General features: G+C 51.8%; 11 protein-coding genes across 11 annotated transcripts; 9 read left to right on the forward strand and 2 right to left on the reverse strand.

Moving 5' to 3' along the window:
• Window positions 1-42: 42 nt before the first annotated feature.
• On the forward strand, window positions 43-2,420 carry lepB-1 (Transcription factor lepE; the record flags this gene model as incomplete). Its single annotated transcript, XM_066153211.1, has 5 exons — window positions 43-167; window positions 360-408; window positions 462-1,901; window positions 2,278-2,337; window positions 2,406-2,420. 5 exons carry the CDS (start codon window positions 43-45, stop codon window positions 2,418-2,420), a joined length of 1,689 nt encoding a protein of 562 aa, XP_066007419.1.
• A 149-nt stretch (window positions 2,421-2,569) lies between these two features.
• HBN1-0 (putative nitroreductase HBN1) lies at window positions 2,570-3,295 on the forward strand (the record flags this gene model as incomplete). Its single annotated transcript, XM_032026214.1, has 1 exon — window positions 2,570-3,295. One exon carries the CDS (start codon window positions 2,570-2,572, stop codon window positions 3,293-3,295), a length of 726 nt encoding a protein of 241 aa, XP_031877277.1.
• A 130-nt stretch (window positions 3,296-3,425) lies between these two features.
• Window positions 3,426-4,873, reverse strand: CGGC5_v015158 (uncharacterized protein; the record flags this gene model as incomplete). Its single annotated transcript, XM_032026215.1, has 6 exons — window positions 3,426-3,789; window positions 3,847-3,877; window positions 3,938-4,002; window positions 4,061-4,178; window positions 4,241-4,616; window positions 4,700-4,873. 6 exons carry the CDS (start codon window positions 4,871-4,873, stop codon window positions 3,426-3,428), a joined length of 1,128 nt encoding a protein of 375 aa, XP_031877278.1.
• Window positions 4,874-5,801: 928 nt separating this feature from the next.
• Window positions 5,802-7,145, forward strand: mpaG-0 (O-methyltransferase mpaG; the record flags this gene model as incomplete). Its single annotated transcript, XM_032026216.1, has 3 exons — window positions 5,802-6,023; window positions 6,077-6,327; window positions 6,377-7,145. The coding sequence occupies 3 exons, from the start codon at window positions 5,802-5,804 to the stop codon at window positions 7,143-7,145; spliced, it is 1,242 nt and encodes a 413-aa protein (XP_031877258.1).
• Window positions 7,146-8,877: 1,732 nt separating this feature from the next.
• Window positions 8,878-10,702, forward strand: CGGC5_v015160 (Cyrochrome P450 monooxygenase; the record flags this gene model as incomplete). The annotated part of the gene is made up of 5 exons (XM_032026218.1): window positions 8,878-9,136; window positions 9,193-9,313; window positions 9,379-9,741; window positions 9,802-10,476; window positions 10,537-10,702. The coding sequence occupies 5 exons, from the start codon at window positions 8,878-8,880 to the stop codon at window positions 10,700-10,702; spliced, it is 1,584 nt and encodes a 527-aa protein (XP_031877285.1).
• A 1,259-nt stretch (window positions 10,703-11,961) lies between these two features.
• Window positions 11,962-13,297, forward strand: CGGC5_v015161 (Satratoxin biosynthesis SC1 cluster protein 4; the record flags this gene model as incomplete). Its single annotated transcript, XM_032026219.1, has 4 exons — window positions 11,962-12,144; window positions 12,210-12,712; window positions 12,768-12,835; window positions 12,888-13,297. The coding sequence occupies 4 exons, from the start codon at window positions 11,962-11,964 to the stop codon at window positions 13,295-13,297; spliced, it is 1,164 nt and encodes a 387-aa protein (XP_031877302.1).
• A 1,494-nt stretch (window positions 13,298-14,791) lies between these two features.
• CGGC5_v015162 (uncharacterized protein) lies at window positions 14,792-15,697 on the forward strand (the record flags this gene model as incomplete). Its single annotated transcript, XM_032026220.1, has 1 exon — window positions 14,792-15,697. The coding sequence occupies one exon, from the start codon at window positions 14,792-14,794 to the stop codon at window positions 15,695-15,697; it is 906 nt and encodes a 301-aa protein (XP_031877301.1).
• Window positions 15,698-17,443: 1,746 nt separating this feature from the next.
• On the forward strand, window positions 17,444-19,131 carry CGGC5_v015163 (uncharacterized protein; the record flags this gene model as incomplete). Its single annotated transcript, XM_066153212.1, has 9 exons — window positions 17,444-17,482; window positions 17,547-17,688; window positions 17,763-17,941; window positions 18,008-18,044; window positions 18,109-18,176; window positions 18,250-18,638; window positions 18,722-18,789; window positions 18,861-18,882; window positions 18,933-19,131. The coding sequence occupies 9 exons, from the start codon at window positions 17,444-17,446 to the stop codon at window positions 19,129-19,131; spliced, it is 1,143 nt and encodes a 380-aa protein (XP_066007513.1).
• Window positions 19,132-19,312: 181 nt separating this feature from the next.
• On the reverse strand, window positions 19,313-20,614 carry CYP3A12 (Cytochrome P450 3A12; the record flags this gene model as incomplete). The annotated part of the gene is made up of 2 exons (XM_032026223.1): window positions 19,313-19,455; window positions 19,510-20,614. 2 exons carry the CDS (start codon window positions 20,612-20,614, stop codon window positions 19,313-19,315), a joined length of 1,248 nt encoding a protein of 415 aa, XP_031877243.1.
• A 469-nt stretch (window positions 20,615-21,083) lies between these two features.
• On the forward strand, window positions 21,084-22,676 carry CGGC5_v015165 (NmrA-like family domain-containing protein; the record flags this gene model as incomplete). The annotated part of the gene is made up of 5 exons (XM_066153213.1): window positions 21,084-21,123; window positions 21,563-21,774; window positions 21,826-21,979; window positions 22,029-22,364; window positions 22,426-22,676. The coding sequence occupies 5 exons, from the start codon at window positions 21,084-21,086 to the stop codon at window positions 22,674-22,676; spliced, it is 993 nt and encodes a 330-aa protein (XP_066007511.1).
• A 552-nt stretch (window positions 22,677-23,228) lies between these two features.
• Window positions 23,229-24,364, forward strand: DAO1-1-0 (D-amino-acid oxidase; the record flags this gene model as incomplete). The annotated part of the gene is made up of 3 exons (XM_032026225.1): window positions 23,229-23,257; window positions 23,306-24,035; window positions 24,092-24,364. 3 exons carry the CDS (start codon window positions 23,229-23,231, stop codon window positions 24,362-24,364), a joined length of 1,032 nt encoding a protein of 343 aa, XP_031877228.1.
• Window positions 24,365-24,718: the final 354 nt, after the last annotated feature.

Below are 24,718 nucleotides of genomic sequence, written 5' to 3' on the forward strand. Positions count from 1 at the left end.
GTGATCGGTGTTCCAAGACTGATCCTCCCTTGAGATGCACCTATGACCACTCAGCAACTGATAGTGGCGAGAGGCACCCTCCACAAGAGGCTCAAGCGGCACGGTCCGATAGCCGAGATCGAGTCGCACCTAACCACGAGCCAGTGTCAATCGAAGGACACGAAGATGTTGGTCTTGAATCCCCACACATATCACCGGCAGCCTGTGGAGTTTCAACCACTTCGGAGACAAGCGTGGGGCAGAGAGAAAGAGTGCAAAATCATCCTGAGATCACGTTGTTGACGCCCCAAGAGACTGTCGTTGGCGAGAGTTTGGAATCCCCCCCAATCCCAAGAAAGGTTTCCCGAAACCCTTTGAAGAGAAGTTGGTACGGAAGAAGTAGTGTTCACGGTCTTCTTGAAAAGGCAGGTTTGCCTCCCAACTTTCATCAATTTCTCGGTAGTCTGACATTGACCGTATAGTTGGACCACATCCTAATACCCCTAAGCCAAGCTGGCTTCATCAAACCCGATGGCAAGTTCACTTCTTACAGTGATCTTAAAGACCAACTATTCCGACGCCGCTTTTTGGTTTCGGGAGATTCCGAGGAAGCTCAGCGATCCATCTTCGATGAAATCCCTGACAAGGAAATTGCCATCAAGCTAGTCGACAGATACTTCCAGACATACGGCTCCATCTTTCGATTTTTCAACCAGTCGAATTTTCGGGCTGAGGCTGAGAAACACTGGGAATCACCAGAGAGCGTGTCCTTGACTTTCTGCATCCACCTACTGCTGGTAATTGCCATCGGCAACGCATCCATCCAGCCGACGGAAGACCGACTCCCTCTCACTAGGATTACCACGTGGTGGCATCTCATTCAAGCATGGCAAAGCGTTGCGCTTCGATCTGATCCCCGCGATATAACGACATTACAATCTTCTTTCCTCATTAGTCTGATGCGGCAATGCTACGGTCTAGAGGCGCTTGCGAGCTGGCCCTCATCCGGGGCATTGGTGCGCAACGCTATGATGGCAGGTTTGCATCGAGATCCTTCCTCTACGGGTCACCAACTGGATCCGGAGGAGCTAGTGATGCATAAAAACCTGTGGTATACCATTCTCGAGCTTGATTTGCAGAGCTCTATGGATGAAGGAATGCAACCCACTTTGACTCCAGACGATTGGGATATGCCATTACCGATGATGGTGTCCGACCATCTGGACAACGCAGGAGGTTCTCAGGCCATCTCCGCTGTTCTGGTGCTGATATCCACTCTACCAGTCAGACTTCAGATTGCACATTTTCTCAACAACATAAAAGGCTCAGTCGACTACAACGAAGCATTCATCCTGCATGAACAGCTAAGCCCCGCAGCACAACTCCTACTTTCATCGGACTCAGCTCATCGTTCTACCTCGACGGCATTTACTCATGGATTGCCCGCCGCTTTATGCGCCAGATCACTGTTAGCTCTCCACATCCCTTTTGGATCACTCAGAAGTCCATTATACACCTTCTCCCACAATATTTCCATGTCAACCGCAATGTCTCTAATGGAAAGGCTCGACCCTCCCCAAGACAAAACTGGGTGGCCAGAGAACGACGCGCTAGTAACTTTAATGCGCACTTCGAGTTCCATCTTCCAGACGATTGCTTTTCAAGCGATTCTCTTCATTTGCGTCCAGATGGAGAGCTACTTTGCGGATCCCCAATCATGGACCCTTGTACCTGAGCTCAAGGAGAGGTTTGCCAAGATCCTTGGACGCTTCATTTACATCGCTGAACAAAGGCTTCCGACACAGGATTTCGTTGGAAAGGCTTACATGATACCAGCCATGGTCCTGGCACATATGCGACTGGCGAATTCGGGGATGAGCAAAGACGACATGGCAGCAAATGACGCGATAATTGCTGAGGAAGTAACGACAACTTGCTTCAGCATATTCCGCAACAGACCAGATCTGCCCTCTGACTAGTGCATTCCGATGGATTGTTGACTCTTCCTGTGCTTGCTCACGAAGCCTGATTGCCAGCGGTCATGAGCTGTGCGTGGTCCATCGCAGTCTCGGTCGGCTCGGCTCGGAGGAAGCCGGCTATCTCAGTCAAATTGATCTTTCTCTCCTCTTAAACCACCAACTTTCCTCATGAACACAGAGAGTCCAATTTTGACAACGGTTGGCGCGCAAATACATTTTGATCAGTGAAGTATCATCTGTCAGCCATGACAAACCTGAGCGACGCTGTGCCGTCCACACCGCTTCGGGGTTGAAATGCCGGACCGTACCCGGATCACAGCTCGGCGATGTCGGAGACCCGCTCGAAATTCGGACACCGCGTTACGCGGCCTCCAGACGAGTCAGTTTCGGTCTCAATCTTGATGGTTTTCCGACTGAGATCTTATCAATCTAATCATGTGGGAGTAGCATGACGGCATGTGATCCTGGCTATAATGCCATTCAAGCGGGACCCTGAAAACTGCACCTCCTGCCGAATTTTCTAAGCTTTTCCGCGTTTCTTTTTCTTCACACTACTCGCAGATCTGGAGTGCATCACGCAGCAGAAAAGCACGCCGTCTTACCGCCCAACCATGGCTGCACTCCGCCCCCTCCGAAGGATGCTGCAGGATACCTTCTGCTGCCCACTCCCTTTTGGTGACTCAGAAGTGATATCCACGCCCCCACGTTACATCGCTGTTGATGCGCCGTCCAGCGTCTCCGCAAGCGACCTGCTGGAGGTGATGCAGACCCGACGATCGCACTACCAGCTATCTAGAAAAGTCCCCTTATCAACCACCCGCATCGACGGAATCGTTCAAGAGGCACTCGCCGAAGTGCCATCCGCCTTCAACTCCCAATCGAACCGAGTTATTGTCCTTCACGGCCAGCAGCATGACAGGCTGTGGGACATCATTACCAAGATCCTTCGAGCCAAGGTGCCGGATGAAAAATGGGAACACACGAGCCAAAAAATGAAGAACTTCAAGAAAGCCGCAGGCACTATCTTGTTCTTCGAGGATCAACAGATTGTCGAAGACTTGCAAGAGAAGTACCCTACTTATGCCACTGAAGTCCCTCTATGGGCCGCACAGAGCGATGGAATGCTGCAGTATGCCGTATGGACTCTCCTGGCGGCGGAAGACATCGGTGCCAATTTACAGCACTACAACCCCATTATTGATGAGGAGGTAGCGAAAGCTTGGAATGTCCCACCGAAGTGGAAATTGAAAGGGCAGCTGGTGTTTGGAGGAATAACTGGAGAGCCTAAGCCAAAGGACTACATGCCGATGGCTGACCGGTTCAGATCATACGCATGATGCTCATAGAAGGATAAGGCGTCCGGCGTTCTCAACTTTTTGGCTGTAGAGGTGTTTACAGTAATATTATACAAGACTTTTCTTTCCGCTCTCGCCGCTCTACCGCACTCCAACAAGCTGCGAGCTTCTTTCAAGCCTCTTTGTTCTGCTGAACGCTAACAGTGAACACGTCGGTTCTCATGATCTTCCCGTTGAAGTTGTGTTGGTTGAGTATGCTCTCCTGGCTTCCCTTTGCGACAGCCGTGGTTGTCGTCGTATCGTCGAAGCTGATCTCATCGGCCTGTCTCATAGCTCGCTTTCGAGCTTCCCGCGAACATGAAAGCTCAATGTTGTCCGATCGCATATGGCCGCTCGGCCCTGAGGGTCCAGAACCGTAGTTCTCGTATGTGTATTTGCCGCCGCCAGAGCTGAACATGCGCTTGCCAAATAGTAGTTCGCCCAGAGGCTGCAGTACAGGGATGCATGCGGCTATGATCATTGTGCTTCCTTCGACACTATTTCGGACAACGATCAGGTTTCTGTATCATGACACGAGAGAGATCTGCACTTACATGGTCCAAATCACCAAGTCCGCTGTGTCATCTGAACATGACAAAGTTAGCAAGAGCATGTTGGGGAAGGAAGTTCGGTTGAGGAACGTACACGAAAAGTCCTGGCTAGCTAGACTTGGAAGTCTGGTACACTTGTAAATCGCAACGATTGAAGAGCTGCCGAAGATTGTTAGTGTATGTGTGTATTTGAGGATCATAAAAGCATGTGGCTTACATTGAGCCAATCCCTAGGGCGACACTCAATGCAACTTTCTTTCTGACGCTCATCTGCAGCTTCGCAAGCACCACGGCAGGATACACGGCGAGGTAGATATCGACAAAGGCACAGAAGCCTGAAGGAGTTCCACATTAGCTCAAAGCCATATCAAGTAGCCTTGGGTATATCAATGCTTACCTCCCGAGTAGATGGCGAAATAAACAAGAATCCACTTGTCCCAACATGTTTTATCAAGCACGGAAAAGTCCCATTGAGAGTGCGACGGCTGGCACTGCGCGAACAGAATAATCACACAGCCAACCAAGTTCGCGAGGCAGAACAAACTCATTGCCCATAAGAATATTCTGTGTCCCTTACTAGGGTTCATGATTCGAGTGAGGAGCGCCACAACAGCGAGTTTGGGAAGCCCGAAGGACATGACGCCCGCCGGGAATCCAGCGATGGTCCATAGGATAGCGCCTTGTTTCTGCTCGAGGTCGAGGATATCGAAGTGTCGTCCATTTCCGTGTGCCACCGCGGCGATGGCCGTTCCAACATTCACCCAACCGCAGATCTGCAAACGATGCGGCACAGTCAGTTTGCCAACGTTCCAAGTGTTTGCTGAAGATTTCTTGGCTGCATATGCAGATAACTCACCACAGATGCAATGATCAAATAGTCATCCAGGTGGACTTTCCCTAATATCTTCCCCCTGACGAAGAGTCTTGCTGCTGCGAACACGGTACTCAAAGCCGAGACGGAAATGACGATTCCGAGGGCCGTCGGGCCTTTGTCCTCGGCGTCTCGCTCAGGAGATGATGCGGTTGACATTGTCGCAAAGCTATCAAGAAAAAACGTCTGCGAAAGAAAAGAAGAACAGACGCTGCATTTGGGCTGTTGGAGGAGCTCGGCAGGACAGCATGAAAAGCGCGGCAATACCCGCGCCAGAGGGTCGGAGAAATAAGAAACGGGTGCCTCCACGGGGACCTGGGAACCCCAAAGACTACCAACTAGTCTTCGCGGAGGCGGGAGCATCGTCCGCCATCTCATGAGCCCTCGTTCGAGTCCAGTCTTTCATTTCCCATTGCGGTGCTGATCGCGACTTCTTTTAGGCTACCAGTCAGGTTCTCATCGCCACATTCCGGCCGTTTTTCGAAACAGACAAGGGATCGCAAAAGAACTTCCAACAGTCATGCCATTCGAGTCTTGTCGAGGATTCGAGCGCAGAGACTCGTGTTGCAAGGGTTGGGCCAAGAGACGTTGAACCAACAGGATGTTCTCATTCGCCGAAAGGAACCAGCCCCCCTGAGCAAAAGACGTTATCCCTCGCCTGACCGGTGGGTTTCCGGTGGACTTTCCATATATCCGCGGACCCACAGACTTGGGTCTTCAGCAGTGATCTATCACCATAGCCATCGAGTCCGTTGAAGAACCAACGTGTTGTTGGTGTTGTGTTGCAAAATTGACCCTGCATGTGCATACAAGCCCCCTGAAGATGGATATGAAGCTGCCGCTTTGAGCCCTTGGCGATCATGGGAGAACGAATATCGGCATCTGTCTCAACCCGAAAGGCTCAGGAGACACGTGGACTGAGCAGATAACAAGCCAGGAGAAGAATTCTATATATGATGGTTCTTGTTTTGCCGGTTGAAAGCCCCTTCATTCGGCAGATCATCCTGTCTTCCCATTATACATCCAGTCTTGTCTTGTCCAATTCTTCTCTTTCCCCTTTACGCACTCGAGTCATTGTTCTGTAGCCATGGGTTCCCTTCCGGAGAGACTGCCGTTGGACCCCTCTGTGGCCATCCAGCCGAACGATGCCAAGCGCGTGGCCGAGCTTTCAAACGCGATCGGCTCTCTCGGAGCAACTTGGTCGCCAAGCGATGATGCCACACGCAACCAGCTCTTGAAGCAAGCTCGTGCTTTGGTACTGTCTCTTGAGACTCCCAGAGAAACAATGATTAGGCATGTCTGGGCCCAGGTCAGTCTGTTTCTACCCAACCTCACAGCTTTTGGCTGATCTCCATATCACAGCCTAACGTCAATGTCAACATTCTGGCGGGCATTTACTCGGGTCTCTGGAAGCACATGACCGAGAACCCTGGGCCCAAGAAGGTCGAGAAGCTTGCTTACACTCTGGGCTTCGATCCCGATGTCCTCGCTCGCTTGCTGCGTCATCTTGGCGCGATGGGGTACATCAAGGAGGTCGGCGCCGATGAATATGAACTCACAAACTTCTCAAAGTCCTTGAGTCTCCCCCTGATTGCGGGAGGATACCCCGTCACGTAAGTCGTCTCCACCACTGCCGACATTCCCACCCCTGACCGTCCACAGCGTTGGCGGTTGCTGGCCGACCCTGGCCAACTTCCCTACGTACCTGAAGAAGAACAACTGGAGGATTCACGAGGATCCCAAAAAGGGACCCATGCAAGACATCATTGGCGAAGACAGTGACTTTTTCAACCACATGATGACCAACTATCCTGCCGGAGAATTCCAGAACCACATGGCTGGCTACAGGCAAGGCCGGCCGTCATGGATGGACGCCGACTTCTTCCCGGTCGCCGAGCGCCTGATTCAGGGTGCAGACACCGCCAAGGATGCCGCGTTCCTCGTCGACATCGGCGGCAGCACAGGCCACGATATCGATGAGTTCTGCCGAAAGCATCCCAACGCGCCCGGCCGCCATGTCCTGCAAGACCTCCCGCACGTGCTTGCGCAAGTAGAGAAGATCGACCCCAAGATCGAGCCTATGGAGTATGACTTCCACACAGAGCAGCCGGTCAAGGGCGCGAGAGCGTACTACTTGCACTCGGTGCTCCACGACTGGACGGACGAGGTTGGCAAGAGCATCCTCGCGCGTGTGACGGCTGCGATGAAGCCTGGATACAGCAAGCTGTTGATCAACGAGAACGTTGTGCCCGGAACGGGGGCCAACTGGCAGACTACCGCCCTGGACATGATGATGCTTACTCTTTTTGCTTCAAGGGAACGAACGGAAGCGCAATGGCGCAGCCTGTTGGAGCCGGCGGGTCTCAAGATAGTCAAGATTTGGTCCAAGGGCGAGGGAGTGGAGAGCCTCATTGAGTGTGAGCTGGCGTGAAAATGCGGAGGTTAGCGGGTGGTGAAGTTTTGCATGTTAGGAAGGTTGTTGGTAGATCTCGGGCTGGGCATGAAGTATGTCAGAACTCTGTTGGAAGAGAAATGCAACCGCCGGTCCACACTTCATTTGTTGACGAAAACGTCTGTGGTTATCATTCGCTCGTTGGTTCTGTGTCGTATGTTGCACCAACAGCAGCGTCCCAATCAGGTAACTAATTTACCAGCCCGGTTCCCCGAACCATGAAAAGAGAAATGATGTCCGTGTCGCGGCATGGCTACCGGTGGAGCCGTTACGCAACGGCCCGTCTTACACCCCCAATCCGGCTCAAAGCTCTTCAGTTCCGCGGAAAGATGGCAACATTTGCCGATTGCGCCCAGCCTTGTCGTGTCTGTGTGCTCATGCCGAGTGCCGACTTCCTATCCTCTGCATCCTCTCTCTGCTGTCTGAGGCCCTGGTCGTCGTGTTACAATCACAGGTAAAGGAGACACGCGATGTGGAACAGATTTTACTTCCAATTATTCTTCCGCTGGTCGCGAGTAGGCATTCCTTCTCAGTAACAGAGACTATGCTGCAATCGTCAATTTCCAGTTTGGCAGACATAAGTAAACCTCAAGAAGGCTTTTATTTACTCAGTTCGATCAGTGTGCTTGATCTGTGTTCATGCCCTCTGCCACTTGACGAATGTGCTGAGCTGGCGTTGACCGGACCGAAGGCCGGGATAGTGGGTCCAGACGGCCGGAACGTCGGCCCCGACACAACCCCGCATTGATCTTTCGGCATCGGCGATCGGAAGACACTGCTCCCTCGCTTAACTTATGCCGGAGCACTTAGGGATGGCGAAGCGGGACAGGTCCGACGCAAAATCTCCGCTGAACTCGGCCTTCCGGCGGGAACAGTGGAGGTCATGATCCCGGCGCTAAAGGCAATCGGGCAAACTTACTCAGTTCGATGTCCGACCTTCCGCACTGCCGTATGCCCCAATTTTGCTGAAGAATTTTCTGTGGAAACAATGTCCGCCTCGGCCGTCAGCACCACGTGTACGAATGAACGTTGTGCGGAACGTAATTAGGGGCTTCGAAGTGGCCGAAAGATGTCCGGGGTCCACCTTGTAAGGGTGGATGCTCTTTTGATGCAATCTTCAGGGGCCCTCATTCTTCAACCAACCATCTTCCCGGGCCACAAAAAGAAATCTCCATGACCCCCGTTCGCGGGCCGTTTGACATCTCCGTTGCGTACCAGACGCCACCCAAAAACCGTAACGGAATTGCTCGACATTGCCTCTTCTAGACACCAGAAAACACGACGTTACATCCAGTTTGTCACCGCGAATAGGGGCCGTTTTCTTTCCTCGATAATCAGCACACCCCCGCGCTTCTTCAGTGGAAGAGAGCACCAACACCCAACCTCAGCCCATTCTGGGCATGCGATAGCTATGCCGGCAAATCAAAGTCACTGTAATCCTTCCGCGGCCGCTGCGCCTGCGCGTCTTGTTGATCCCTCATGCCACGAGCCCATGTCTCGACGTTGCAAAACCTCGGCCCTGTGGCTTTATCGGGCGTAGAGCCAATGCAGTTTATGTGGAGCTGGCACTTGGCCATCGTGACCCCCGGACTCTCCACAAGCAGCCTGATGCAAGGTGACCGTTGAGAAAACGATATTGCCCTCTCTTCTTCGCAACTTTTGAAATCATGTTTCAACATCCTTCCTTCATTCCTGTCGGTAATCGTCAACGATGTCGACTATCGAGACTGGACCGTCGTCCGTGGACGTTTCGGCGTCGTACCTGAGCGCGCGCAGCGTGCTTGGTCTCCTCGGTCTCTGGCTGGTGTACCAGTTCTTCAAGGCCCTTTACAACATATCGCCGCTGCACCCATTGAGCGGCATTCCCGGCCCGAAGTTGTCTGCTGCGACGTACATCCCTGAGTTCTACCATGATGTTATCAGGTTCGGCAGATACACGAGAGAAATCCACCGCATGCACGAGCAGTATGGTGAGTTCAACCATATTATTGCTGAAGATTTTTGACAAGTTTCTAACCATCATCAGGACCTATCGTCCGCATCAGCCCTCATGAGGTTCACTGCAACGACGCCAACTTCTCCGACGAGATCTACGCTGTGAGCGGTCGCAAGCGCGACAAGCCAGTTCACCAGATCAACGGCTCGGCGTAAGCAACTCCTGCAGCCCCAGCCAATGAAGCGCAACTATGCTAATTACTCTGTACGACTCTAGTCTGGGCGAGTCTGGATTCGGAACCGTTGATCACGACCAGCACCGTCTGCGACGTGGCCCTCTCGCCAAGTTCTTTTCGCGCGGCAACATTGCCCGATTGGAGGCGGATTTGCATGCGATGGTCCAGAGGCTTTGCGACAAGCTGCTGAACGAGTCGGGCAAGAAGGAGTTTGATGTAACAATGGCTTACAGCTGCTTCACATCTGATGCCATTTCGGGTTACTGTTTCGGCGAGAGCTTCGGCTTCCTGCAGCAGGAGGGGTGGTATCCCAACTTCCGCGCCCCGACCGCCTCAATTCTGCGACCCGTCTTTGTCTTCCGCTTCTTTCCCTGGACCAAGTCTCTTACCGTGCTTGGAGAGTGGTAAGTCACTTTGAACGAGGTGAAGGCAAGGGAACAGCAACAGCGCTAACACCGCACAAGGCTCATCAACTACTTACCCGCGGATATCGCCCTGCTCATCCAGACGTTGAAGATAGATATCCCGAACAGGGTCAAGAAGACCAAGAAGGAACTCGATGCCGGCATCCGACATGAGCGCCCCACAGTCTTCGGTTCCCTTTTGGAGTCGGAACTCTCCATGCTCGAAAAGGAGCCCGAGCGATTGGGCGACGAAGCCACGGCCGTTGTCGGCGCCGGTACCGAGACCACCAGCTGGGCCCTGTCCGTCATGACTTATCACCTCTTGACTAAGCCCGAACTCCTCGCGAAGCTCCGCAAGGAACTCGACGGGGTTGTCACTGATCCTCAGCACCTCCCATCCTGGACGTCTCTGGAGACCCTTCCCTACCTAGGTGCGGTCATCCAGGAGGGTCTTCGTCTGTCTTACGGCGTCTCTGCGCGCACTGCTCGCATCCCCACTCAGGAGAACCTGGTCTACCGCGGCGAGTTCAACAAGAAGCCCGTCGAGTATGTCATCCCCCGCGGCTTCGCCATTGGCATGTCCGCCGCTATCACCCATCACGAGGAGGGTGTCTTCCCCGATTCCTACCAGTTCATCCCCGAGCGTTGGCTGGATGAGAAGAACAACCGCAGGAAGGACGTCGAGAAGGGCATGCTCGCTTTCTCCAAGGGCAGCAGATCCTGTTTGGGAATGAAGTGAGTGATTACTACCCGAAAATCCGTATGAGAGAGACTCGCTGACATGGCACCTTTTAGCTTGGCTTTGTGTGAGATGAACCTGTGTTTGACTGCTCTTGTCCTGCGCGTTCTGCCTCGTATGCAACTTTTCGACACCGAGGACGAAGATGTCGCATACGATCACGACATGTTCGTGCCGGAGCCAGCCAAGGGTACCACGGGAGTCAGAGTGAAGGTTGTTTAGCACAACATTGCAACTATTTAATGACGTGTGTTCGAGTGGGAGCAGGTAGGCCAAGAGACATCCTAACTCCGATGTTTCTGATTTGCTCTACGATTGTAGAAGTTTGTGAAGTATGTCCTGTTTCTCGCAATAACCGTGCGGATTGAGGACATTCTTCACGAACTTCTACAATCGCGGAGTGAACCAAATTATCTGGGCTAGGATGTCCAGGCACTTGCTTCTCTGGTCCTACTAGCTCGTCCTTTAGCTCAGAAACTTAATTCAAAATATTCCAAAGAGCCTCCAGAGTGGATATCTTCTCGTCTCGCTTGGGATTATGACGGCTATGATCCCAGTGGATTATCCCAAGTAATCCAGCCCGTTCGTCCCTTTCTGGCTCGGGTACGACCCAGACAGCGTCACAACAGCCTCATCAGGACGAATTCGGCTCGTCTTATTCTCGTACGAGATCATGATGCGGAGTACGGTTGCCTTGCTCCTACGCAAGAAAGACTTTTTGTCCCGATGATCCTAATTGTGGCTCCTCACACGGCTCGTTGGGATCTGCGTGTTTCAACCCCCAAAGTCGACATGGCCCGAATGGATTCGACCTCCTGCTAGCGCGGAATCGACATGCGTCTTCCTGGCTGCCGCGATTGGGCGGCCGTCAGACGCATTCCCTGCGTCGTTCGACCAACTTCGGCCGCTGAAGATCTCTTCTGCCTAGTGTGGTGGAGTTGGCCTCGTAGACCTGCAACGGACCCCTGGGCTCGAGCTAGCGTGCCGAGCAAGTGCGGCCGACTTCCTGGTCAACGAAACTCCGCTTCTCGGCTTCCGGCGTCTTCATTGGCTTCGGGAAAGTGGGCATCACAGAACGGATCCAGAACGTCTGTCTTGCTATTCCAGACCATCCGGACCGGTCAAGCCCCTCTCTTGGCCACTGGACTGGGCTGTTCAAGGCAGAGTCTTTGATGGAATACGGACCCTGTTGGTAATTCTCCATTGACAGCCTCTGACAGACTTGACAGTCCCAACAGCCAATGTCTGGGGTTACATCCATGAAACCCATCCCTGGTTCTGATCTTTTCTGGCACCAAGCGGCACGCCGCGTGCAACGGCGCCGTTTCCCCTGCAGATTAGATCTGCCGCACTCGCAGCCCCCAATTTGATATTCGCGGCTTAAAAGTAGACGGGACGCCTCTTTCCAGAAGTCTGGCCAGGTATTTCCTCGTGGCGTGACGGTGTGCTCACGGAAGGACTGATCAACACGAGCCGACAACATGTGGTCAACAACCCTCGACCCCGATTTGCGAATGCTCCCGCCAACGGGCCTCCCGCTCGCCATCATCATCATATCATGCGTCTTCCTCGTCTTCTCGGTAATCTGCGTCGGGCTACGTACCCGCATCCGCCTTGTCGAACGCACCTTTGGACTTGACGATGGCCTCATGGCGGCAGGAACGGTATGGGACATCTCAAAAGAAGCACGGAGAGAGTCAGAAGAGTGAAGGCTTACGATGGTTGATAGGTTGTTTACGTGGCGGTTGTTGGACTTGCTGTCTACGGTTGCTTCGTTGGACTCGGGACTCTCGAGGAGAACTTGAACGCATGGCTGTGGGCGGAGGGCCTCAAGATCTACGTTGTCTGGATTCTCGTCTACGTTGGCGCCCTTGCGCTCGTCAAGTCTTCCGTCTGCCTCACGATTCAACGCATTGTCACGACGGATCGAGCTCTTACCATCACGATTTGGGTTCTTTTGGGCCTCACGTGGGCGTCTTTCTTCATCACGTTCATCGGAACCCTTCTCTACTGCCGCCCTGTCGAAGCCCTATGGACTCCAACAATGATTATCTCCGGCGAGGGAACCTGCGCTGATGTCGACGTTCTCATCGCCATCGGGCATGTGGCCACCTCTTCCACAATCGTCACGGATCTTGCTCTTGTCGTCGTTCCCGCTGTCATTCTGTGGGGAACGCAGATGAAGACGCAGACCAAACTGCAAGTCTTTGGACTGCTGTCCTTCGCTTCTGTGTAAGTGCTCCCTTCGATTCCATCCTGCATTGCATGACACCTAACTTGGTTTCAGGGCGTCGATCATCACGATGGTCCGCATTCCTTACGTCAACCACTTCAAGGCCCAGACGAACCTCCAGTGTAGGTTTCCATCCACGATGCCCATTCCCTTCATCAAGCTGACACGATCCAGTCTGGGTCGCCCACACAGTCCTCTGCTCCAACGTCGAGACAGGCATCGGCTGCATCGCCTCCTCAGTCCCCTCTCTGCGCCGCTTCATCGCACGCACACGCGGCACGACGGCCGAAGATTCCGCACCCAGCAAAAGCAACGGAACGGGTGGGCTCTTCACGTTTGGCAGCAAGCCTGTCGAGAGGAGCCGCGACCCGTACCGCAACCCAACAGATGTGGGCTTCAGTCTCGCCACTGTGCATGGGAGGGGCGATGACAGCTGGGAACGCCTCCAGGATGGCGATTCCGACAAAGGAGACCTGCTGCCGAACAACCAAAAGGGCGGTGGTATCCACAAGCAGTTCACGTACACGGTCGATATCGAGACGGACTCCAGTCTGAAGACTGGCCGGTCTGGATCGAGCCGGTAGGGAACCGATGTCGAGCCGGTGTCTGTTCGCGCTCAGATTAGAGCACTAATGTATAAAATCTTGTACAATATCCATGAGTGATGCGACGTTTCTCCATGCCTATGTGCGTGTTTTCCAGACGTGCCGGGATGAAATTAATCAAAATAAGGCATTGACCACACGACATAAAAAAGAGAGGCCTCTCGGTGGCCAATTAGGTGGCGAGACTGTTACGTATTAGTATCTTGTGGGCTTTTTTGACAACCACCTCCACATGGCCAGGGGGGCAGAAGAGGCAGAAAATCCATCATTCCGCCCTCCGCGGCCGATGGATCTCTCTTCAACACGTGTGAGACCTTGTCCTGGCCCCTGGCGCTTTGATTCTTCCAGCCGTGTTGAACACCGCCCCAGCGCCATCGGGAATGTGGGCTGGGAGACCGATCGTGACTTGACTCGTATTTGGCCCAAATCCACACACAATTATCGAATAGAGTCGCGGCGAGTTGTCCGAGAGGCTTGTCATCGTCGCCATCGTTGCCCATAGTCAGTGCGAACAGTGCAGATCCGATAGCCGACCCAAGACTTTCGCACTGGAGTCACGAGCCCTTGTCCAGTAACAATTTGGAGCTTATTCATTGCGACGTTAGCAACATTGTGAGAACCGCAACATTGGGCAAAATATCCCTTTCGGAAATGCCAAGGAGACATTGAAAATTCACATGCCACCGGAGAAATTCATGCAAGATGACAGTTTTGACACGAACCAGATAAACTAACGCAAGTATGAAATTGCCAACCGTCTGGAAATAAACCCTTCAAAACTTGGCGGGTTAGACGAGGCCTTCATCTCCCGTAAACCCTAGGCGAACCAATATTGACGGCTGTGATGACGGCAACGTGCATCGCCCCTTCCCGCTTACGGTAAGTCTTTTCCCCTGAGGGCGGGGAACCCAACATGCGGCAAAGACTCTTCCGCAGAATTCACTAAGGAGAAAAAGGGTAGTGAGAGACGGCAAGGGTATTTATAAGAATCCTCAAATGTCGGTTCATCAAGCTACCGAAACTCAACTTTGACCCGACATATTCTCCGAAAATCCTCAGCGGTGTGAGTGTTTACAGTTTGCGATCCAAATGAAATGTTTCTTGGCGGACCACTGCGACGGCGAATTGACCGGTTTTCGGCCCCCACGTGAAGCCGGGCCAAGTCAGCCATTCAGTCAACGTGTGTGAATGCTGTCGAACCAATGGCGGGTGCTGGACGGCAGGAACAGTAAGTCTAACCCTGTTGGTCGAAAAATATGCGCGACAGAGAACGAATGTGACGATCTCCGCGTGAATAAGCAGAGGCCGGCAGGAATCCAAATGCAACTTCCCCTCACTTCATGTTGTGAACTGATGTCACAAAAAGAATGCTCTGATGAAGAGAGATATAAACACAATAGAAAAAAGAGTCAAAATGAGGATCATGGCGCTGAAGCCAGCCAGGCCTCTTCCACTTGATCCGTGACAGGCATAATGAAGCCTGTCTCAGCCGCTGCGGTGCTCCTCGGAGCTATCGGCGCATACGCCCAATCATCCGACCTCTTCACTCGGTTCATGACGTACAACATCCGCTGGGCAACACCTACTCCGGGTACCAATGAAGCACTTTGGTCCGTCCGTCGGCCCCGTCTCACGGCGCAGCTCAACTACGAGACCGCCGGACGGCCCGAGTCCCTCGTCTGCATGCTGGAGGTGGTTAAAAAACAACTGGTGGACATTGCCGAAGACCTCGGCACCTCTTGGTCCCACATCGGTGTCGGCCGCGATGACGGCGTTGCGGCGGGGGAGTTCTCTCCGATCTTCTTTCAGCCGGGAGCTTGGGACCTTGTGGAGAACCGCACATATTGGTTGAGTGAGACTCCGGATGTCGCCGGCTCTGTGGGATGGGACGCGGCTCTCCCACGAATTGTCACGGTCGCCTCATTTACGCACGTCGGCTCTGGCTTTCCTCTGGTTTTCATGTGCACCCATTTCGACCACGTTGGTCAAACTGCACGCGAAAACAGCGCGGCGTTCCTGGTTGATCTCGCCAAAGAATGGGAGTCTGCGGCTAATGAAGTGACGCCTGTGTTTCTGGGAGGCGACTTGAACATCGAGCCTGACAATCCCGCCTACCAGACATTAATTGCAGAGGGCAACATGCACGACACGCTTGACGTGACACCTGAAGCGCATCGAGTTGGATATTCAAAGACTTACACGGGCTTCACGGATGACGAGTCGGACGACAGCCTTATCGATCACTTATTTGTGAGGGATCCGACTGCGAGAGGGATGGAATTTCTTACCCACGCAGTGTTGCCGAATAAGTTTGACGATGGCCTGTATATTTCCGACCACCGACCTGTTGTTACTGATGTCAAGTTTGGGGCTGCATAGTTGAGGTTCAGTAGATACAAAGTATCAAGAGATAAACATGCGATTCAGTCGTCAAGTCTTGACTTCAGGGGTGTCAGTGAGGTTCGTGAACCGTGATCTCAAATCACTCTAACTGCATCTTTGATATGGTGGGAATGAATGACGTCAGTGTCACAAAGGTTCCATCCCGTCGGGATATTCGCAATGGGAAGTTCATCCCATCGGTTTGCCCCGACGGCGGTACCCGAGAACTTATTCCTACGTTGATGGCCATTGACGGTAAATTTTCGGCTCTCGTCCAGCAGAAAGCATCATGCTGGCATTGAATGCTGCCCGACAGTCGATTTACGGCAACTTGAAAGTTGGCTATGCATATTGCCTGCATGAAGTCCACCAAACCGGTGGGATACCAAGTATCTATACCCCGTTCAATCTATCTGACTCAATATTGCCCAAGGCCTTTCCAACCAGCTTGCGTTCTGCGGCTGCAACTCTCTAAAATCGTATGAGGCGGCTCGAAGATCCGGGGAATCGTGAGATCAACCTCGATCAAGTGACAACATCCCACTTACACATCGGGAACTGCAAGCGGGCTACGAATACACACTGCATTGTCTGTAAATAAATAATCTCAAAGCGCCCTTCATCCAGGTCAACTCACAGCTTCGACTATCAACCTCAACCCGATCCCAAAGTCTCTTCGTCAATCTTTCATCAAATACCGCAATCATGCAGATCAGCTTCTCTACCATCATCCTGGCCCTCGGCCTTGCTTCAACCGCTGCCGCCTCCCATGCTTGCTTCGTCAACGAGCACGCTTGCAGCAACTTCTGTCAGGGTTGCACCAACAGCGGAACCGGCAACCTCCCGTACTGCTGCGATTACTAGATCTCAGTGAGTCGCGAAAACGCCCCAAAACCAGACGCATCGAGCTCATCAATTTGGCAGCTGTCGGACTGATTATTATTCATTGAAAGGAATCACCCCGTCTTTCTAGATCGCCAATGAGATGTGGCTGGGTGGCCGGTGAATGGGGCGTCGTCCAAATCGCCAGGGACGCAATTGGCGGATGTGTACAGGGCCAAGAATGCAGAGGCTTGAATTGATAGCGTCATTCACTCGATCACTCAAGGTGTGGCACGTGGCGTCTTTGGAAATGTCTCATCCTGCCGGCGCAGTGCCGGATGTATTTTACGGTGCGAATGAGTACATAACTTTGCTGCTCCGAACATGTCTACGCTCAATGTCTCCCTTGAAAGTGAAGAGAGTATACTTGCAAAATTCGGAGCGCCGCTTTTGACAACAAATTGTTCTATTGCAGGCTGCTTCGTAAATCTTGAGTAGGTGCTTGTTGTGATAAAACAATGCCAACAGGCTCATTTCAACACTACTTCTGGCACTGCGATGCTTCGACAACGCTCAATACGCCACGGAATGTTACCAGATCGCTGGGTCAAGAATTTGTGATCGTTCCCGCTAATACACAGAACATGCACTCTAGCTTGATGCCTCACACTTGATGGCAGCTTACTTACCGCAAACGGCAGTGCCACCGGCAAGCCACATGTTAGTTTGCAGCGGCGGCGAGTCTCGCCGAGCATTGGAATGCCGCCAGTATGGAATTATGATTAGATATGGATTTCCGTCTGCCAACATAAACGCCTTGATCCCCCTTGCGGCAACCCCCTTTCACCCCGCAGCACCGGGCCTGTTACCCGAAAGGAACTTATCGGCACCTGTTGAACACATTGCGATCGATGCGTCCCCATGGATTTCATGTTTTATGACGGCCTCCCGAGCTGTGCTGTAAGTTGATGGTCCGTTGCTCATCGATCACGTGCAAATCTAACATGACTTTCTCTTTTCCCAGATATCATGCGCCAATCGGACCATCAGCCTCACCCCCTGCGGTCCCAATAATGTCACATCTTCGTGTCTGTGCCCAGAAGTGGAGTGGCAGCATGCTTTCGGTGGTTGTGTGATGAAGGAGTGTCTTCCTTTTGATGGACTGAGTAAGCCCCAACCCTGACATAGTCATCATGTAAATTCCCTTTCGAGAAGCATGCGAAGCTAATGAAGTCAACAGCCGCTCGGAACGTAACCCTCACGCATTGCGGGGTTCCACCACGCCAGACTGCAGAAGCTCTGGGAGCTAGCGCGTTTTTGCTAGCTTTGACTGTGATCGCATTCTCGTTACGAATGCTTGCTAAGGCAATCAGATTGACACCATGGGGAGCTGATGATATTACTATCGTGATCGGATTCGTACGCTGACTGCCACCACCTCATCGACTGTTGCGGCTTTGACTGATGCGAAGATGATCTCACCAGGCAGCAGCAATCATATTCGCTGTTATGAAATTCATTGGTGAGTCTTGACCTAAACTGTGGGAAACGAGAAAGATCAAAAGATTACTCACACATTGAACTAGGGCGCAGATTCGGGTTTGGGCTCGATTTCTGGACACTGAGATACGACACTATTGTCGAATTTATGAAGGTGGGCCTGAGCTAACTCTCCCAGGATATGGGTTGGATCGCATTGATTCATGGGCAACGCTAATTAGTGTCAGATATTCTATGCATTCGCCAACGTATACACGCTCGCAATAGCCGCTCTCAAAGCAACAATCTTGTTCTTCTATCAGAGAGTCTTTGGCGGGTTCAGCTCGCCATTCACCACCATACTGTGGTGTACCCAAACGTTCAACCTTTTAACGTTCATCGGCTTCACGATCCCAACCATAGCACAGTGCCAACCACTCAGTTTCGCATGGGAGGGATGGGATGGCCGTCATGAAGGATTCTGCCTCAATATCCTCTCCATGATCGTGACTCACGCAGCTGTCAACATCGGTTTGGACATATGGATGCTTATCCTGCCCTCGACCCAGGTGCTTCGGCTGAACTTGAGATGGCGAGAAAAGGCAGAGATTTTGGCCATGTTTGGCATCGGAATTTTGTGAGTCAGATCGCGTTGTCTTACGTGAGACTGATACGAGGAATCGCACGGAACCTGTACAACTAACAAGAATCGTGCCACAGCATTACAGCCGTCAGCATCATTCGACTAACTGTATTGTTGAATCTCCGGAATTTCGAAAACCCCACACGTTAGTCATTCCGCATCTCAAACTCAGGAAAGTGAATAACCGAAGAGGACTAACTTGATACCACCGATCAGAGGATGCATTCTACCTTCACATGTGGAGCTACATTGAGATTTCAGTCGGCGTAATAATTGCTAGTCTACCAGCTACGCGACAGCTGCTACGCCACTGGATCCCAAAATCATTTCGAGCCATAAGACAGGAGGCACCCAGGAATATGGCCCAAGCACGGCCAGGCGATTCAACGAGGACGCTAAGGAATACACCAATTACGGGTCTCAGCGTGGATCAGGCGAGCCCAACGAGTGTGGAAGGGTTCGCGGCATCAAGTCGTCATGGAGATGATGCAAGGCAAATCATGTCATCCTTATAGAGTAACAGTAATCTATTGAAGCTCTTGATGGTATGAGAATAGGATGGTTGCGCTGGTCTCTGAAATGTGTTGCATCCCATCTGCACAAGCAGAGACACACAGAGGTTTCGCTTTGGCTGCCAGGGTGATTGGTACAGTTATTTGACGCTCAACTTATCGCTTGATTGCGTGGAACATGAGTTCCAAATGGTGTCCAGTAGGACCAGCGAGATAAGCATCTTGCAGCGTCATATCGCCGGCATGGTGAATCGTGGTCGTGTAGTTGGTGTAAACGGTACCAATAACGTTCTTCATGGCTGTGACAAATGTGTTAGCAACCTGATGGTGTACAGGAGGCGAGAAGAACTCACAAAACCAGGCAAAATTACTACCAATGCACATGCGACCGCCGCTACCAAAGGCCCAGAACCATCGGCGCATAGTACCGAGCTGTTCCGGCGACGATTCAATCCACCTCTCTGGCTTCCAGACATCTGGCTCGGGGAATACCTTGGGGGTGCGGTGGAGTGACCAGGCATAACACTGAACCGTAGTGCCAGGTGGAATGTCGTTGTGACCGCCAAGCGTACATGACTTGGACACTCTTCGAGGCTGACCGCCCGGAACTGAGGGATACAGTCGGAGGGTCTCCATAATCACGGCCTCAAGGTACGGCAAATTGTCGATGCTCTTGGCCGTTGGTAGAACCAGGTTGTCGAGTCCCTCCTTCGGCGGGTAGAACAGAGGAGGATCGAGGATCAAGAGCTCCTCACGTAGCTTGGATTGAATCTCCGGATGCTTCGAAAGCTCGTACATGCAATAGGTCAGAGTATTCCCACTGGTCTCATGTGCGGCTGAATTGTGAGCAAACATGTCGCTGGCAATTTCGAGACGCTGCGGATACTCGCCAGGTCTTGCCTCCGGATCGCTCATGGCCTGAAGAGCCAGAGCCATAACGACGGGCTTGTTCTCAGGGGACAGTTTTTCCTCGCCTTGGGCCAGAAGTTCTTGTGCCTTGTCGCACTTCTCGAGGTTCCAGCGGAGAATGTCATTGAATCCGCTGTCCACCTTTTTAGGAATCAGTCCGACCGCCTTGAACAGAGAGTTGAGCAGCGGAAACCGATATTGCCAAAAGGTGTAGGGAGCTGCGGCGAAGAATCCGTCGAGGTAAAGACGCCGCTCTTGTTCATCTTCGATGAGGTTGCTGCTGAGAGAGCCACCGAATTGCCATGCCACAAAGGAGTCCATAGAGTAGGAGTATAGGAGCTCCAAAACCTCCAGGGCACCCCCTCCATGAGCAGCACGGTCGATCATTGGTAACAGCCTACCGTATAGAACCTTCTTCATAGAGGCCCTGCTTGACGGGTCTGCAAGGATAAAAGACTTTGAGAAGGTTCCTGAGATGATTCTCTTGCGGGCTGAGTGGGTAGCATTGTCCTCAAATGTGAAAATATTGTGGGTGCTGAAGGCTAACATATCAGCTCTCCATACTCTGATGTCAGCGTGATTGATGATTGCCTTACTTGTAGTTCGCAAAACCTCTGAAGTAGTACTCTGTTTTCGGGAATCCACCAAGATAGATGTTTTTGAGGCCACCATCAAAACAATTTAGACTCAATGTTCCTGGAGAAAGTCGCAGAGCCTTCCCTTTTTGCATGTGGGCATCAGAGACGAGTCGATTCTCATTGTGTGAGAGCTGCGCCCACCAGTACCAAATAGGCGCTACGTGACAACTCCAATGAGGTGCCGGTATTTTAGCAAGCGGTGAGAAGAAAGATTGGTAAACAATTTTGTAGAGAATGATCAGAAATACTGCGACCACAGCCACTGACGACAAGTTGCTAAGAGCCATCTTGGGTGCTGGAGATGCCAAAACGATAGACGACCGAAACCATGCAGAGAAGCTGAGAATGGCCTTTCGTCCCGTGAATTTGAATCAGGCATAATGATATGCATGGCTCGGGTAGCGGCTCAAATGGGAAGTGGTGGGTCACTGGTGCGGACTACGCGCCCCGCGTGGTAATGTCTGATTATCGGTTGAGCTGAGGGGCTATTTGGTTCTCCGCATGCGACATTTACCACTTCAGTTATCCAGGCGAACGACGCGGCGGAGTCACGCTTCTTTCAAGGCCGGTAGATAGATCAGCATACCAATGCTGATAAATCGAAATTCCCATAAGCGAACATCAACGAGAAATATCATCTAAACCCTAGCTGCGGAGGCTCTAGAACTGTTCCTAACATCATCAAGAGAAGCTTTGCAGTCAACCTCCCCTTATCTTTTCGCACCTTCACCCTTAAAGTCTGCTAAGCAACATGAACGCCAACACTCTGAAAATAGTCGCTGTGATTGGGGGCACAGGCAAGTCTTGATACCAAGGGAACAAAGACATGTCGGCCACGCAAGATCTGACTTTCACCAAGGAAACCTGGGAAGCTCGGTGGCTAGGTCACTGCATGACAACCCCGAATTTGGTGTGCGCGTCATCTCGAGAGACCCGAGCTCTGCAAAGGCACAGAAGCTTGTTGACTCTGGAATCGATGTCGTTCAAGCCGATGGCTGGGAGATCGATCAGCTTATTGAGGCTTTCAAGGGGTGCTGGGGGATCTTCATCAATATTGACTCAGATGCACCGGTGAGTAATGCGGTGACTTGGATCTCCCAAAACCGACTAACTAGAGCATAGAACTTTAAGCAACGCATAGGACCTTCAGAGCTCCAAATGGGAAAGGTAATCGTGGACGCTGCTGTCAAGGCTGGTGTTAGGCATGCTGTCCACGCTTCTCTTCCGGCAGCTTCCGAGCTGACCAAGGGCAAAGTTCCAGTTCTGGCCTTTGATGGTAAGATACCAAACATCTGCTAAGATAGTATAGTCTAACCATTCATAAGACAAATCGGCCATATCCAAATACGTCCTTAAGCCGGGAAGGTTTGAGACGGCAGCAATCGTGAGCGCCGCATGGTTTCTCGAAAACGCATTCGATCCGAAGTACACCGCTGCGTTTGGCGGCTTTGCCATGATCAAAGACGCGGAAGGCTACCTTACTTGGGAAACGCCAGCCATGGGAAACGATCCCGAATCCGTGCCATGGTTGGCGGTCGCGGATGATTACGGTGATTTCGTCCATGGGGTCTTCTTGGATCCCCAGAGATGGAACGGTTGTTACATCCATGGCGTGTCGGACTCATCATCTTTCGCTGAAATGACAGCTAAGTTTGAAGAAGGTGAGGCAACCCGAAACAATTTGCCAGAAACTCAGTGACTAAAACTTACGGGATCGTGTAGTTACTGGCAAGCCTGCGCGATACAAGGAAGTTAAGAGCGGTGGTCTCAGTGCAGCTGACGAGTTCAAGACGAAGGAAGTCAATGGCCTGTTCGATCTCATGCATGCGATCAAGGGGAATTTCTTCAACGGGGTGCCCACAGAGCACGAGGATGCCCGTCTTCTCAAAAAGGCTGCAGCAGAGGCACGACAGTCTGACATTAGTTTGAAGCCGATGACGCTAAAGCAGTTCTTCCAGAAATATGCCATGTAATTCATCACAAAGATAATCTATCATACTCTTCTCCTCTATCAACGGATCCTAGACTGTCTGATTCTATACTTCTTCAAGATCTAGTATCAATATGAGAGTACCAGTAGATCAAACCTATCCAAGGTCAATTCCCTAAATCACTTCTTTGACACAGCTCACAAGGCGTCGTTATCTTTGTGTATTTGCGCTATGGAGGGTGCTGTGCCACGCAAGGACTAGTGGACATATCTTCGGATATGGAGCGATGTCTGTGAAACCAAACAGAAAGCAAAAAAATCTTGTCAATCGGTGGTGTCATGCCATGATTGACTTATCGTTGGACCTTCATCCTAGCTTCGCGTATCGTCCCAAAACGGTAATTATTCAAGTGGGGTGCTGCATCCCTCGGGACCTCCACTTCACGGAGCTGCGGAACCCTGGCTTGAGGATGTATTCCGAACACCACCTTTCGGTTCAAAACCATAAAAGTGAGGTCGAGTTAAACTCACCGTGACGACTAGGTGCAAGTTTGCGGTCCCAAGTCTGGAAAACATTCAATCTTCAGCGATCGAAATGGCTTCCATCACGATTCTTGGAGCCGGGTAAGCAACATTCTGCCTATCAAGTACTTCATGCTAACAAACGCCCAGTGTCACGGGCATGACCATTGCTAGTCAGCTTGCCATTCATCACGATGTAACGATTGTGGGGGACATTCTTCCCGGAGACGCTCTTACCACGGATTGGGCCTCGCCATGGGCTGGAGCCTGCTGGGTTGGCGTGCACACGTCGAGTGAAGAAGATAAGAAAATTCAATTGGAATCTCTTGCAGTTCTCTTGAATCTTGCCAGGACGTACTCTGAAATGGAATCAGGCGTCAGGATAACGAAGATGACCGAAATCCTTGAATACGGTTCTCCGGAGGACATTTGGTACCGGTACTATGTTCCCGACTTCCGGTTGCTTGACAAATCAGAAATGCCTCCGCGATCAGTTTTTGGTATGGAATACACGACAGTGTGCATCTCACCGCCAGTGTTTCTCGTGTGGATGAAGGCTAGATTGGAGGCCAAGGGGGTCCGATTTGTGAGAGCGCGAGTCACTTCACTCAGAGATCTGAAGATCTTCAAACACGATTTGTTGATCAACGCCGCCGGAGCCCGAGTACGGGATCTGACAGAAGTTCGAGACGTCTCACTCGTACCATACCGTCTTCAGTCTATTCTCCTGGACAAGGCTTGGGATCAGTGCTACATTTACCGGGGTCTGGATGGGTTTTACTTCAACATGTTCGGACGACCCGATGGCACCACATATGTCGGTGGCATCAAGTTGCTCAACAGTGAAGACCGCACAGTCTATGCTGCTGACAGAGAGACGGTAAGATCCTTCAAAAGCCCGATTTCAATCACAACTAAACTAACTCGCCATCTCAGATTCTCTCGCGGGGTCATCAACTTTTGCCCTTGGTTTTGCCTTCCCCTCATCCCAGTGACTACAACATCAAGTATGATATCGGCAATACCTATCACTTTCGCCCTATGGACCAAGGGGGCGCTAGAGTAGACAAGGAGATTGTTGACGGACAGAGGGTGGTTCATGCCTATGGACAAGAGGCTGGAGGTTACTGCTTTAGTTTTGGCACCAGTCAAAAGGTGGCAGCTCTCGTGGAGCAGTACGTTGAAGACTCAGTATCGCCAAAATTGTAATTTAGAAGTGTAAGAAGAGCCACACTGTAGCTCAAGCAGCAAAAATCATTTTACTTGCATAATATCCTGAGGTTACGTTGAGGTTGTGATTAGTTGCGATAGCCTCGTCTTGACATTTCCAAACCGGGTGTCTTACTGCCGTCAACTTCTGGCCAGAGCTTCGTTCTTTAGAGTTATTAATGTGCAATCCCTCGGAATGAACGTAAACGCTGTGTTTCAACACTGTGAATTCTTTAGACTAATCAGACCTGGGGCGGTCTCCCCTTCCGCGCTTGATGGTTCATCTGCAATGCCAGGTGGCGATCTCTGACTTCGTACCGCGGCCAGAAGGGGAAATTTGGGACAGTCGGGACA

This window comes from Colletotrichum fructicola (assembly GCF_000319635.2).
Source record: "Colletotrichum fructicola Nara gc5 chromosome Unknown KSG_Nara_v1_contig09, whole genome shotgun sequence".
NCBI classification, from domain to species: Eukaryota; Fungi; Ascomycota; class Sordariomycetes; order Glomerellales; family Glomerellaceae; genus Colletotrichum; species Colletotrichum fructicola.